At 41.1% G+C, this 15,789-nt stretch overlaps 1 protein-coding gene across 3 annotated transcripts in view; it reads left to right on the forward strand.

The window, feature by feature from the left end:
* Nucleotides 1–14,826, forward strand: part of MYO1E (myosin IE) — a 102,893-nt gene extending 88,067 nt beyond the window's left edge. For 2 of the 3 annotated variants that reach the window (XM_049812988.1, XM_049812990.1), the window contains exons 23-28: nt 1,121–1,267; nt 2,802–2,959; nt 3,798–3,890; nt 6,701–6,905; nt 13,042–13,211; nt 13,735–14,826. In XM_049812988.1, coding sequence (XP_049668945.1) covers nt 1,121–1,267; nt 2,802–2,959; nt 3,798–3,890; nt 6,701–6,905; nt 13,042–13,211; nt 13,735–13,811 — 850 coding nt within the window. In that variant the 3' untranslated portion in view covers nt 13,812–14,826. The other variant, XM_049812991.1, reaches the window with a different exon arrangement.
* The last annotated feature ends 963 nt before the right edge of the window (nt 14,827–15,789 follow it).

Genomic DNA, 15,789 nt, shown 5'->3' on the forward strand with positions numbered 1-15,789 from the left:
CAGCACAACAATGTTAACTTGATTTAAACTGGTTATGAAGTCATACATGAAATTAGAGGTTTCTTGTCACTTCTAATCCAATGCAAATGTGGGTGGCTTGCCCAAGGGGTGGTCCCCTCCCTCTGTCATTTTGCTCCCACCGTTTTGTTGTGTCTGATCTAGCGTTGCGCTCCATGCAATGACCTGGTTCTGTAAGCTCATCCAGTGGGATGCTAGCCAGCTTCAAAATACAATTCCTTTACTGTGGGTCAGCAAATTGAACCAGAGCATCCTGTGGTTGCTTATATGCTATTCAAGTCAAGAAGTAAGGAGGGGACCCACAGCCTCCATTTTCAGGTCTTACAGTTCTATTTAGAAAGCTCTGTTTATACCTCTACTTTGTAGAGAGAATGCAGAAGCAGACAGGCACCAGTGTAGTTACAGCTAAGAAGCATGCCAACATGCTGTTAAAAGGAAGAACAGTACACATATAAACAAATTACAAGCATGCTGGAACAATAGTAATCCTGGCTAGGATGCGACAGAACTGTTTTTACTGTGGGGACTCTGGACGGGCAGAAATCAGCCTTGCAAATTACTGATGTGGATATAATTTTCAGTGAAGTGTTTTGCAGCATCTTCAGCAGGTGTAAATAGGAACTGATCCAAAGGTGGCAATGGAACCCAATGTGCGTGGGTTTTAATACTGTGTTAAACCAGTCCAAGCTAAAGCCAGTGGAAAGTTGAAAGTTTTCATTCCAATTTGCTTGCTTTGGGTTTCAGTCTTACTTTAGTAACCTTCAAGTTTCCAATCCACCTCTAATCACAAGTGTTGCCATTATTGAAGAGATGGACTTTAATTGTAACTTCAATAGCACGTATTCTTTTACTAATCGTAATTACTGTAAAATGACTAATATTCCTGTCTCTCAGTAAGGATTGTTTCAGATATTCCATTATCAACTCCTGAAAAAAAACTCAAACCTGTTCTCAGAAAGCAAGACTCTACAACTAATGCTGCTTGGACTTTCTTATGTTTTTAAAAATTAACCACAAGTACTCTGCAAATGTCATTATAATGCTGGCTGTATTTGCTGATGAAATTTTAATCTGAATGATATATACTCTGATTTCTTTTCAGCACAATGCAGGATGATGTTTTCATTCTACATGAACAGGAATATGATAGTTTGCTGGAATCGGTCTTCAAAACTGAGTTTTTAAGCCTCTTATCAAAACGATACGAAGAGAAAACGCAAAGAAAACTACCTCTGAAATTTAGCAATACGTGAGTTATGTTTTTTTTCAATGGGCTTTTAAGAATTAATAGTCTTTGTTCTTGCTGCGAAGGCAAATGAGTGAGTGCTAGCTGTTGAGCTCCTGACACTATGCTTTGTTTTAAAATAGTAAGAGGCAGCACAGTGTAAAAATCTGTATGTGCAAGGACACCAGACTTTGTGATTAGCTTGTCAGAGTAATAGGTTAGGATTGTGCCTGGGCTGTCTGCCGCCTTCCACTGTCTACGTGCATAGAAGAGTTGCCTTCATTCTACTGAACATGACATCAGGCTCAAGGGTCTACAGCTGTGTGCATCATCATGATGCATCCCTATCATAAGAAGGGAGCATCCTCTTCCAGCTGACCTAGGAGAGGAAACATCATGATGGAAGAGTTTGAAAGACAATTCTGGAGACATAATGTAAGAATCTGAAATTCTGAAGTTTGTTGTGGGGACAGAGGACTGCAGGGTGAAAAGATAGTTCTAAAGGAGCCTCATAAAGTAAATGATATTTGGAACATTTTTTAGAAACAAGCCTGAAAAGCTACAGAATGTTTGATGTGCATTTTAGCTGTAAGGGCATGCTGGAAACTATCCCAACAAATGTGTTCTTTTGTTAATACTCCTACCCATTAAGCAGATAGCAAGAGTAGGCCTTGGATTTGTATGTTTATTTTATTTCCTTTGAAAAAGTGGAGAATTATAAAAGGTAACGGGGGAGAGGTATTTTAGTTTGGAAAGGGTGTAGGAGAAGAATTGAAGTGTGTAACATTCCTGTATTGCATACTCCTGTACATTGGGAATCTAAAGCCAGTATTGAGTAAATTTTTTGTTCGTGTAAGATGTGATGTATTATACTTCTAGGGTCTTGCCCAAAACCAAACCATCATTACCTTAGCTCATATCTGAGTACAGTTCAGAGCAGATGGATAGTGTGGAAATTCTGGGAAAGACTATATGTGTGTGTGTGTGTGCACACATGGAAAAAAGTTTAAATTGGAAAGATTGAAGTATGTGTATGCAAAATTGTTTATTCCCAGAACATGCACAAGGCCCAATCCTAAAGGAGACATTGGCAAATACATGCCAATATATACACATATGTATACATCTAATGTGTGTGTGTGTATATATATATAATAGTGTATACAGAAGAATGTTTAGGAAGAGAGCACTCTAGCTTGCTCCAGTAGAGTCTGCTGCAGAGGCAGTGATGTTTGATGGCAGACACATCTCTTACTCAGACCTTTGCACATTTTCTTCAAAGCTCACTGTATTCTCCACCCACTCCAAGGCATCTTAAACTTCCTTTGAGTAGCTTTACCAGGAAAGTTAAAGCATCAGTTAAGAACATTTTATAAAGCATGAAGAAGAGATTTAATTAGGTGGTTTATGTCAGCTACATCACTCAAGGAACACAGGTTCTCAGTCTAAGGTCTTTACTTTTATATTTCTAATTTATCTGCTGCCAAGTGATATTGTACTGATTTGATATAGAAATGCTTTCTGTTTTTTTATTCATGTGTTCATGTGCTTACATTAGACTTGAAGTGAAGCTGAAAAAGGAGAGTTGGGGGCCCTGGAGCAGTGGTGGTTCTCGGCAAGTGCAATTTATGCAAGGCCAAGGAGACACAGCCATTCTCAAGCCAAGTAATAAAGTGCTGCAGATCAGCATCGGACCAGGGCTACCAAAGAATTCCCGTAAGTATCAATTTCCTTTAGAAATCAGTGAACAGTTTAGAAATTTAGAGAATGGTTGACTCTTTCTCTCCTTGCTTGCCAGTAGCCTCAGCGTGTTCTTTATTATTTCTCTGTAACACTTTAAAGAAGATCCAAGTTATAGATCCTAATGATGCAGCAGAACTCCGTGCCGCTCTACAGTCATGCTGGAATTCTGTTACTTTCACTATATACCGTTTCTGAAATGTCTGAAATTCTTTGCCCTGCGGCAAAAGAAATGAGGGCATTTAATCATGTGACATAGTACAAATGGCACAATTAGCCAAGCATTTTGGGGAAGAGTCTTTCACTCTGCTCTGAGCTCCTGTAGTTCCTGCAGTCTTGCTGATGTAGAAGGGTCTGCCTCAAGACAGAGCAGGTTGTGATATGAGGAAAGGTTACCTCTGTACATCACCAAAGATGGAGCTGTAAATCTACCAGCCTTGCAGGTTTTGTGTCCTATGTTTTTCACGTACTAATTGCTGATCAGAAACAGTATAGTCGAAAGTACTGCTGTGCCAGCTATCCATGGTTTATAAACAAGTTCATAAAGCTAATGGTCTTTTGGGCCTCATTTACTCTAGTCTTGAGATAGCTTTACTTCATGTTCTGTGGCTGAGCTGGGTCACAAAAGGGAGAATATGCCTGTCATCCTTGTTACACCTAAAGCTTTAGAACAACCTGGTGAATACTGCAGGAGTCCGATTCATACCTGAAGATCAGCTCTTTCTGATCAGAAAATAGGGGTCTGGCAGTCAGAAGGACTTACCTAACTAATGTAATTGTGAAAGGGTAACAAAATGTTGCTGGTTTCTTTTAGGTCCTACTAGACGGAACCTTACCCCAAGTAGAGGGTACTCCAACAGGTCTCAAACTCAGACTTATCCTATGAGAGCCGCACCACCTCCTCCTGGTAAGTCCTCTTAGCCTTGGGCAAAAACAAAATTCCAAATTCAGGCTTTTGCTTTACTCTTGTCATCTGGTAATTTTTACCCACTAAGAAATCATAGTAAAGGTTTAAAATTCTCTTTAAAAAGTATTGTCTGGAAGGCATACATTGTAGGCATTTTATGAAGTGTATTGTGAAGTCTGCAGACAATCAGACTGGTATTCCACCAGAGCTATCCTGGTTGTCATGGATGCTGGCATGTTCAGCCAGTTAGTTGAAGACACTGAATCTAAAACTAGCCTTCTCCACGTTCCTTTCAAGGGTAAAAGATACACACTTAATCAAGCCATAGATGATGCTTTACAATGAAACTGCTTTCAGTGCCAATAAACAATAGAATGTAATTTATGTCTCATTATCCTACCCTGTTATGTAACAACTTTTGCATATGCTGAATGCTGAGATGTATCAGCTGTGCCAGTAAGCAGCTTGGCTTTTTCTGCATGGGATTGATGTCATTAGGGTGTTTCACTTCTGCCCTTGAGACATACGATTAATTTAGCCTGTGAACTCAGACTGGAGAACAATATTCCATTGACCCAACATTTCCCAAGTGTTTTTTATTTACTTACACTCCCAGAGTACTTTTTTTTAACAAAGGGTTCTCTTTCAGTCAGATGCTATTTATTGAGAATCACAACGCTAATGGTGTAAGTGGGGTGTGCAATCGGTCGTGGTCACCAAATTAACTAGACAATTCCCAATCCCCATAGCTGTATGAGTCAAACTAAGGACTGCATGATCTGCAAGAACTGCTCCTAGTAAAGTGGGAAATTACTGTAGTTAAAGGAGTTAACCTGTCTGCAAACGCAGATAGTAAATATTCGTACAGGGTGAGTTAAAGCAAGGAAAGTCTGTTTTAATATTTTCAAAAACTCTTTCAGCAGTTTTATAGCTACATGAAAATGACAGAAACATTGGTTGAAGAAGCCTTGTGCCCGCAGACCAAGCCCAAACTTGCCTCACATAGATAAGGGATGTAGATTTGCACACAAGTCCAAGGCACCAGTGGATGCCCATAGCTGCAGCATGGCCTTTTGTAATCATGTATCCCTTAGTGCTTATGACAGCTCCTGAACAGACATGTCACCAATCAGTCCTAATTAGAAGAGCCTGCCTCTCTGTGCAGCAAGACACTGGGCTAATTTTCTGCATGGGATTGATGTCATCAGGGTGTTTCAACTCTGCCCTAGAGAGAAAAAATTAATTTAGCCTGTGAACTCCAAGGAGAGAACAATATTCTATTGACCCACCATTTCCCAAGTGTTCAGCTGTGGAGTTGAACTAGATGTTCACAGAACAGTGAAATCACATTCTAGTATCTGGGCAGGATAAGTGTAACTACTGAAGTTAAATGCTGTGTTGGCCCTTATGCATTAGGGTATCATGTTTAAAAGGTGAGCAGACTTCTTTCATTCAGACCTCAAATCAATTACTGTAACTGTTTTTTTGTTTGGGGTTTTGTTTTTTTTAAAATTCAAAATCTTTTGTAAAATAGCCATTTATAGCTGGAAAAGTAAGATTGAAGACAGGTGTTACAAAAGGGTTCCAATTAGATTGCCCAGACTTTAAAGGAGTCTGAGGCAATTGCAGGATTTGGGCACATTCCTCCTTGAAAGTCACAAAAAAAATAATTATCTCCATCCTGCTCTCACTATGTGAGGAAGTAACACTGTGGGCCATTGTCTGATAATTTCAAATGGATTCTCCTATTTTCACCTGTTTTGAAATTAATGGTCCAGCAGCTGAACAGACTGTTATGTATATGTTCAGCATAAAACAAACCTTTATTTATATAACCATAATGTATGTGCCGTACTAGCTTGTGTCCCAGAGTGAGTTTTATGTATGAGTTTACGATGACTTAAGCTCTGCCACACTATCGAGAAAATATCAGAAACAAAGACCAGCTGTTGAATGCAGTAAGGTTTTTTGAAGTGTCATGACTATGACTTCTCCTCTCTGCACAGCTATTCATTCTGCTAATTTTCAACAGGCATAATTACAACGGTAAAAGGAGAGGATTACCCACAGCATTAAGCAATCTGATTTTTAATATAAGCATAGCTCCCATTTTATTCAGTGGGAGTTTTAGGAATGTAGAACATGCAGAAGTGAGCTCCTTAGGCCCTGATCCTGCAAGTAGCTCAGACATGGGTAGGTTTGTTTTAAATTCAAGTTAGAGGCAAAACTTTTAAGCTATCAAAGTAGCAGCAAGGCTTTTTAAAAAACCCAAACCAAACAAACAAAGAAAAAAAGGAAAAAACACTTGCTTGTTAAAATAGACAAATATTTATAGCAACTTAAAAAACAGTCTGCCCAGTATTCAGGGAGTTGGATGGAGTTTGAACTTTAAAAAGAGACCCCCAGCAATTCTAGCTAGCTTTAGATTGACTCTCATCTGGATAAAATTTTGTGCAGTGTTTTAAATAGAGGTGTGCTAAGCACACCTCTATTTAAATAGAGGCTAGCTAAGCAATTAATTAATAAGGTTGAATTTAGCTGAGAGCTAATCCTCTTGCTTGATTGTGATGTTCAAGGCACATGTCTCAAATCTCATGAAGGCATGAACCCAAAAGAGATTGCCAGTGCACCCAAAACTGTATAAATCAAACTTTTAAGATTTCAACATTGTTTTGTTTTCAAGTTCCTTGATAGCTGAGTCTCCCTGACAGCTGAATCTAACTGACAGCTGAGCCATCAAGACCAGGAAAAGGTTACCTTTATTGAGCTGTAGTTTGGATTGGATGTGTTCACACTTTATTTACTTATAGGTCAGCAGCAAAACGGAGTAATAAATCCCCCACAGTTTGTACCACTTCCCCATGTCCCAGGAAATCAACGGGCCAATCAGAAAAACCTGTATACAAATATGACACGACCAACTTTACCACGGCAACAGTCTGGAGGATCAGGCAAGATTTCACAGCAACCAGAAAGCTTGGATTTCCTGAAAGTACCTGACCAAGGAGCAGCTGGGTAAGATTTTACATTACATCTGAGAAAAAGAGTGTCAATTTTTGTAAATAGCTTCACACACTTGAACTGTTCGTGACTGATGAACTCATATTGTATACATAGATGACCAGATTGTGCTATTGAGCTGTACTCAAAGGTATGATAATCTTCCACAGGATTTCAAAACACATATTCCATCATAGGCCTTTAGGAATGAAGGTAAACGAGTTCTAGTTTAATACCTTAAATTTGCATGGTACCTTCTACTTGGCAGAGTTTTAACTAGGCCTTCTTTCCCTTCTGGTTTACAGATCATAAACCATAGATGTGGTATTTTACAGCAACTGTCATGCCCAGAAATGCTGGCTAATAGTAGTTTTGTTTCAGCTTTGACTCACGACTCATATACCAGAATTGTACTTCTTTTTAGGAGGAAGGTTTGGCAGCGTGACTTTCAAGATTATTCCAGCATCATTTGGACTTCTAAGCTGTAGCCTTCCAGAATATGTTACTATGACAATCCTACAAGATTTGGGGGTGAGCAGGTCTTACTGTTGTAACTAGGTATTTCCTAATAGCCAACAGTTAAAAGCATCAAAACAATCACCAGAAGTAGCAGAAAGATGGAACCAAGAAATCAGGGGCTTAGTAGAGGGAAACAGAACAAGTTGTTCTCAACTCTGAAACCAGCTGCTCCAGATCTTGACTGAAAATCCAGAAGCAGGCAAAACCTCTAATTTGTGGAAATTATGAAGACAGAAGTCTTCTGTCAAATATTTATTGGACTTTAGTGCTCCAGAATGTTAAAGGCCTTACAAAATTTTTTTTCAGTGACTGAACAGTTTCTACTTCCAGTCAGCCCTTACATTCCACACTGTTGTAGAACATTAGTGGAGTTTTTACTATAGTGAGAATTTGAGTGCCACTTAATTATCAAAGACTGCTGCCTATTCAGCAATTCTAGGAAAAAAAATGTATCTATCTGGTTGAATAAGCAGTTTGTGTTTCTCCTTGCTGATGACTTCCTATTTGTGTGATTTCATTCTGATGTAACCAAGTCTGAGAGAAATTACTATTAGTAACAGCTTGTTGTCCTAGAGCATATTAAATCAACAAGTTGCATTAGACGAATAAAAATCCACTGTGGTAAGGCGTAATAACTTCACATAGTAATGGTTAGTGCAGATACAATTCTATAGTCCACAGCTCTTCAAGTAAATGTACATGATAAATACCTCCTTGTTAAGTAGGAAAGCCCTGCATATGGTGAACAAGCCATCATTCTTACATCTCTGTCCAAATAATATTGAGGGGAAAACCAAGAGGAAATATGGATTTTTTTCCTGCTGAGAACTCTATTTGCAGGTTCTAACTCTATTTGAGGGTTCTTAATAAATTACAGTTCAATGTCCTCCTCAGCTTTTCCTCCTCCAAATGGCCTCTCTCTTTCCCTGCGTTCCAACAGACTGCTACCTCTCCCTGTAGCAAGATAGCCTCTATAGCCCAGCCTCTGAGAGACAGCTGGCTGACAGCAGATAGCTCTATGTTGCACCAGTGCCCTGACTGACTCATCACAGAGCCTGAGCCTTCACTTGCCATGACAGCTAGGGAACCATACATCCCCTGAAGGTGACGTAAAAGTTCAAAGTAAAACCAGAGACACTGCTATAGTAAGAATTTTGCCTAAGGAAGTGTCCAAGTAGCTCAAGGTCTCCCACAATCCCATTCCAATATTGCATTCTTTTACCCTTGTCATACATTGTCGACTGTAGTAATGCAGCAGTGGCTCACTAACACTTACAACAGTCATGATATTTTTACTCTGAGCTGTCAGTTGTGACCCAAGCTCCCAGGCCTGACAGCAAATCATTTTGCCAGATGTGGAAGAGCTTGCACTTGGGATAATCTGAGAGAAATCAAGATAAGTCAAACTTTCACCAAGTTTCTGTCTGACCTTCTGCAGCCCCTTAACCTATTTGCCCTCAGCCCTGGAATATTCTGAGGGATTAGATGGAACAGTTCAGTCCCCTTCTCCAGTGATCCACGTGAACAGGGGTTCTTAGAGGCAGCAAAAAATTACTTGTGTTTAACTATATCAAGAGCAACTTTTTGTACCAACAGACCCTTCTCGGCTCCTTAGCAGATGTTCTGCACTAAATTCTCCTGTTAGCCTAAGCATTCTTTTTTGTGTGTGATCCAACTGGCTACCGTACTGATTAAGCATATTACAATGTTGCTTCTAGTGAGCATTAGGCACCTAATAGAAAACAAATAATAAGTAAGTGTACACAGAATTGATAGATTTTCAGTATCAAATGTGTACAGGTTTCCTAAGTAGTGGCTTTCCAGTTCCTAAACACAGAGGGGGTCAGCCCTCCAGCAAAATAAGGCATGCACAGAGTGAGTGTCTTTTCAGTTGTACTAATGGCAGTCTTTTTTTTCCCCACTGTGCACCAAGTGTTAGCCATAAGATATTGTAAGCATGTTTAGAGCATTTTTCTGTTGAAGTTTGGTCTTCAAATAAGAAAGACATTAGAACGAAGCAGCCACTGCTGCTTATTTTAACCGTTTCAGAACTGTCAGCACATGCTAACGCTTTCAGACACATTTCCATCTTTGTAAACTAATAACTTCCATGCCTTTGGGTGGTGAAATTTTCTCATTGCCTGTCAACTTACTCTGTTAAAGCTGTTTCACTAGTGTTGGACTTCTACTTTGTCTGGAGACTACAGTTCATGCAACAACCACCCATAAGACATAGGATAAAGCCATTGTGATGTCTGTCAGACAACTGTGACTGACACAGTCATTACTGTAGCAGCCACCAAGTACATAATGAGATAAGAACTATCATATTGGATTAAAAAGATCAGTTGCATCATACTTCAGTTCCTAATGCTACGGGTACACACCACCAACCCCATCTGTTTCAGTCTTACAAGTCTACAAGGATGATTACCATGTATTAAAACTTATATTCCTTAGTTACCATTTTAAATGGCAGTCATGATTGGGAAGAAAAAAACCCAAACAACAAAACATACTGCATTAGAATGACATCTTCACTCTCTGCTGTTTTCACTGCTAACTCCATAAGCTCAAGAAGGGTAGAAAAAACCCCAACCAACCCAGAAATGGCCACAGCAGTAAGTGCAACCAGAACAAGTAGGGAACAGGTATCCATTGCTCCCTTCTGGATGGATTTTGTGGAAGTCAAGTTTCTCTGTAGGAAGCCACAAGTAAGACAAAAGAGCCCTTAGTAACATAGCTTATGATTCTAAGGAAGGAGGTAGGGAAGGAAGAGAATGTTAGGGAGCAAGTTGTTTTGTTTTGTTCTTTTGGTTGTGTTGTGGTTTGTTTTTTTTCTTTCAAAGCAAGCCACAGCTGTAGGCACCATGCAGTAGCAATATGGCTGCTACCGTGTGAGGTAAGGGAACATCTAAAAAGGGCCTGGCAAAGTAATTTCTTGGACCTTAATGTTCCAGTATACAAGTTGTTGCCTGTCTAGTACACCTTGCAAGTTCATTGAATTGTGTTCCCTGAAGTGTAAAATAGTATTTTGGTCAGAAATGGTGGAAAGTAAGTAAGTGCCCACTCTGAGAGGGGTAGAGTGCAGCCCAATGAGGCTAATTTCAGGTGGGCATTGAAACAAGCAGGTGATAATTTGGTTTTACATCCACATGACTTCAGACAGTGGTGGGCTGGTCTAGGAATTGGAGTATTTTGACACAGCATACTCAGCGCTTCGTTACTGCTCATAACAAGATACTCTGCGCACAGGGTCAAATGACTAATTTGCAATAGCCGTAATAATAGTAATACAGCACAGTTCCTGTCCCTACCAGTACCGTTACTGAGGCGTATTTCGGTCGATGTTTCCAGGGCCATCGGATAATCTCCTTCCCAAGCAGGAGAGTATTCCGACGCTATCAGCAGCATCCCTTCGCGAGCGGAGCTTGCGCGAACAGCTGCTGCAAAGACAGATCGAGGACAATTTCCTCAGGGTAAACGCGGGGTGGGGGAAAAAGACCCCCAACGCCCGCCAAAACCCCAACGCCCGCCGCGCTTCTGGAGCGGCGGCCGCCCCCTTTCCTCCCCCCCCCCGGGGCGGGCGGGCTCCCACAGCGGGGCGCGGGGGCCGCTCAGCGGCGCGAGGCGCGCGCCCCCTGCTGGCAGCCCGGCGGCCCCGCTCCCGCGGAGGGGGCGGCAGCGCGCTCGGGCGGTCCTCGGGGCGGGGGGGGGGGGGGGGGGGGGGCGGCTGATGGCGCACGGGTTTCCGCAAGGGAAGCGGCGCACCAGCCCGCCGGCGGAGCACGGCAAGGCCCCGCTGCCAATGCCAGCACCTCCCCATCCCCTACCACCGCCAAACGGAGCTGCCTTCCTTCTTCACCGCCTGCCAGCTGCTGCCGCCCTTGGCCAGCACGCGTGTTAGGGGGGCAGCAGTTAATTTAGCAGAGCACGTCTCCCATCTGTTCCCAAAGCCAGTCCGGAACGGAGAGCCACGCTCCCAAAGCGGTGGGGGAGGCAGGCGCGCCCGACACTTGATGGGTTGTGCCTGATCTTCCCTCCAGCGCCTCCGGGTTATTAGTTCCATGCCCAGTATGACCGTCCTCACCTTTCTCCAATCCCTTCACCGCTATGAAAGGCAAACCTTCTAGAGTGTAGCAGCAGTAACAGACTAAAGGAAGTACTCGTACAAAAGCGACGTTTGCAAGGCTGGCTTCCTGAACAGTATAAGCTCCTTTTTAGTATGTTAATAAAGAAACAGTACTGTTATATTCAGCAGTAGGTTTCGGTAGGTTTTTCTGACTGTTGCTTTTCAAAAGGGAAAGCACCAGTGTTCCCTATACACCAGGAGTAAGCTAGAAGAGTTGTGAATTTAGTATTTCAAAGCTACAGTTGTTATAGATAGATAGAATTTTTAAGGGTTAGAATTAGTGGGTTTTTTTAGCAGAGCTGCTGAGAAGGATGCACTGGTACTACCACAGCTTTAAGTTCTAGCTATCACTAACACTCCAATACAAGCTTGAGTTGAAAAATACCATGCTCTCACCAGCAAAACATCGTCTCATTTAAGATCATGTTCTTGTTCTGCTGTGGTTGCAGAAAAACTGTTCTAAGACTTGCCCCAAATTCTTTCATTTCCATACCTAAGTCTAGTTTTCACAACATACACACCCTATCCCAAGCAAAGTCAATACGTGCTGAACAACAGGAGAAAAAATCCTCTTTTCCAGTAGATAAATTTAGAACTGAAATGCTGTTAACCTATACGTCAAAGCTCATTTTTTGGTGCAGTTCATTACACAAACTTGGAACTAGAGACATACCAACAAAAGTTAGTCTAGGACTTTGTGTAAGTAACTATAGGCCTTTTCTGCTAGAGCTATGTACTGTTACCATGGCATTACATGACATAACTGCCTGTCAGTCTCCTCCACATCACTGCAACATTTTTTTAGTCATTCAGTGCATTTATTTACTATTTATTTTAAACTGACATATTGCATCTAATACCTGTTCTCTCTTCCAGCCTTTATTAGCTGATGAGCTGGCAAAATGCCTTTCTTCCCTCTTTCCCCTTCCTAATCTTTGGAGTGGTCACAGCTGTGACAAAGAGTTTGTGCAGCATCTCCCCTGCTGCTTCAGAGTTGACTATAACAGAACAAGTCCATAGACGGCCCTGGAATCTGAGGCAACTTAAAAGAGATGCAGTCTCTCTTACAGCTTAGTCACAAGAATGGTAAAGTAGCAAGTCTGTGAGCTAGAACTTTGTTTTTAATACTGGAAACTAAATCCCTGGTGAAGTTGGGGCACGGGGAGAGACAGACTAAGTTATGTAGTTGCCAAGATCTGCATGAACTGCATGTGCACATTTGTTTACATTCCAGCCTGAGCACTAAAATGTCTTCTATGCATTTGAACTGCTGTTTGTAAGTACCCATTCATCCATTTCAGTAGGGAAGAAATGGCAACTCTGTCCCTTTCACAGGGAAGTCTTACATTGCTCTTTTTAGTTGTTGTGACATTTAAAAGAATCCTTTTTTCCTTGTTCCATGATATCCTTTAGAATCAATTCATTAGGACAGCGGGGTTGATGGAGCTTAGGTTCAAGTCATGAGCTTTGAAGCATGTTGACATTTTTTTCTCCCGTTAGTGTTCGCAGGCAGACAACAAACCGACCCCCACCAGCTGGAGGAAGGCCTAAACCACAGCCAAAGCCTAAGCCTCAGGTACCACAGTGCAGGGCACTGTATGCATATGATGCTCAGGACACAGATGAACTTAGCTTTAATGCCAACGACGTGATTGATATAATTAAAGAAGGTACGTAGAGATAAAAGATTTTGTTACTTAACTACTTATGACAGTATACCTTCAAGAGTAGTACTAAAGACATGACTTTGAGCCACATCTTCCCTCATTAGGCTTGCAAATTCCTGTGATAGCTCAGGGAGCAGAGAAATCTCCACATCAATCAAACCCATTCACTTAAAAGTATGTCAGAGACAGATCAATCACATGTGCATTACTTGGTACTGCAGATCTGTACAGTTAGTTAAGATTAGTCCTATCACAGGCTCTGGCGTTAGCCTGAGCTACAGCTATAGCACAAGAACAAAAACGTAACAAAGCAGTTCCAGCTCTTTGGGTCTACAAAGCAACCTCACATAAGGCATAGTGATACGGCCGAAAGATTAGCAAGCTCAGGTTTGCCAAATCATTTCTCCTCAGTCCTTCAGAAGGCAACTCTCTCTGTGTGGAATAGCTTTGCAAGGCTGCCTCAAAAAGTATACAAAAAGGTTTACAGAACCTCACTACTTACTTACCTTTGCTTTCTTCATCATAGATCCTTCTGGCTGGTGGACAGGAAGACTACGAGGGAAACAAGGTCTGTTTCCCAACAATTATGTCACCAAGATATAAGAGACTGTCAGACAAAAATTGGCATGAAGTTACCAGTGGTTGAAGATGCTTCCTCTTGCCTTCAAGGGCACCATTCTTCTGAAATTTGCTATTCTCAGCAGTATTTCCACCAGTGAAGTTGTACATGAACAGGAAGAAAATTACCCACAGCACAGACTTTGACCTTTTGTCTCAGAAGCATACAGCAATGGACATACTGACCAATTATTTATTATATTTAAAACCTGGTTTTAACACCTAGTAAGTGAAGAATGCTCAAACCTCCCTACAGAAAGGTGCTTTGCAGTCTGGGACCAGGGACTTTGAAAAGGGTGTATTTAATAAGTGCCTTCAGCTGAATATCCATAACCTTTTTAATTATCTACTGAAGATGATGTTAAATGCACATTTCCTCTAATGCAGATCATTCTGGGGAACATGTTAAGTATGCTGCTACATGTCAGAAACATTTAGGCTTATTTAGGATATTACCATCTGAAAACCTACTGTGATGGTATATTTAAGTAATTCTGTACAGAGAGTTGTAATGGAACTGGTTTGTGCTTGCTGATGTGTTTAGGGACTCCCAACAGGCACTATAAGAAGTTAAAACAGAATACCACATAGTACTGTATGCTAAACAATGTTGCCTTCAAGATTTATAATATAATATGGCTGGCCCATGTTGGATTTAAGTTTAATGCTGTACCTGTTATAAGAAGTGTCTTTATGCAGAGCTGTACATTTATAGAAACAGATCATATACTGTATATAAAAACTGAATATGATAGAAACATGTATGAATGTATAATGTAGTATTCCACTGTTCTTACTCACAAAGTAGTTCTACTAGAATTTTTATGCCAGGTACTTACAGATATGCACTACTCCTTTTAAATGGGAAAAGCAAAGTGTTACTGCTTAAGTCTGATTGCCTCCTACACCAGAGTGGCTGTTGCTTGCCATACAGTTATCAGCATTCATGCTTTGCCTTCTGAACCTCCATAAAATAAAACACAAGAAGCAGTTAGCTGAACAGGTCTGTTCTCTGTGCAGTTTGTTTTCAGTTGTGTATACAAAGAAATCCCTTTACAACATCTGTTGGATTTTACTGCACCAGTTCCTAAAGAAAAAAATCCCCTTGCTTTTGCTCCAAACAAAACCATTTTCACTATTCCCAGCTGAAGGGTATGCATTAAATTTTTTTCTTGTTAAGAGCAGGAAAAAAACCTGCATATGCTGGTATTAAGAAGTTGCATAAGCTTTAAGATAAAGCTAAAAGTCTTGAATCCCTTCCCTTCTGAACTATTGCCTAAGTCTAATTAGGCACACTTACCATCTCTATTAAGAGATGACTGACTGCAGAAGCTGTTTCTGGAAGCTAGAAACTAAGGCCTTAGTCCAGGGCAGAGGATCATATCCACACAAGGGATCAAACACATTTTTCAAAAGACCATTTGCTGTAAGAGTTAGGCTTACTTATCCTATAGGAGAGAAGTCTCCTGCTTGAGAAGATAAAACCCAGTAGCTTCAACGTCCTTCCCACAGCAGGAGGATAGAGGTCTAGGCCAGTTTTGTAGTGTTGGGTTCAGTGTAACAGAGAGTACCTAAGGGTCTGTAACTTAACATTACTTCTATAGCACCAAGTTAACAAATAGGCTTAAATGAGGTATTGTGGAAGGAAAGTTGCATTACTTCCATGCTTGTATTCCTCGAGCACACAGATACCAATGTTTATTAGAAACAAAGAAAAGCAAGATGTTAAGCAATAAGGAAGAATCTACTTATGGCAGGTAGAGAGGTTTACTGGTGGTGGTGGGGAACAAACAAGCAATGAAAAGCTAGGGATTTTTTTGTCCAAGAAGTGGAGGAGGTTTTAAGAGCTGAGCCAGTTCAAAGGGTCACACACATCCTTATAATAAGTTCTACACCTACAGGCCCTGGACACAGTGGTTAGCCTCGCAGGAGGCTTAGAATTTCCCTACCTTAACTCCCTTTG

This window comes from Accipiter gentilis, chromosome 10, assembly GCF_929443795.1.
Source record: "Accipiter gentilis chromosome 10, bAccGen1.1, whole genome shotgun sequence".
In the NCBI taxonomy this organism is placed as follows: Eukaryota; Metazoa; Chordata; class Aves; order Accipitriformes; family Accipitridae; genus Astur; species Astur gentilis.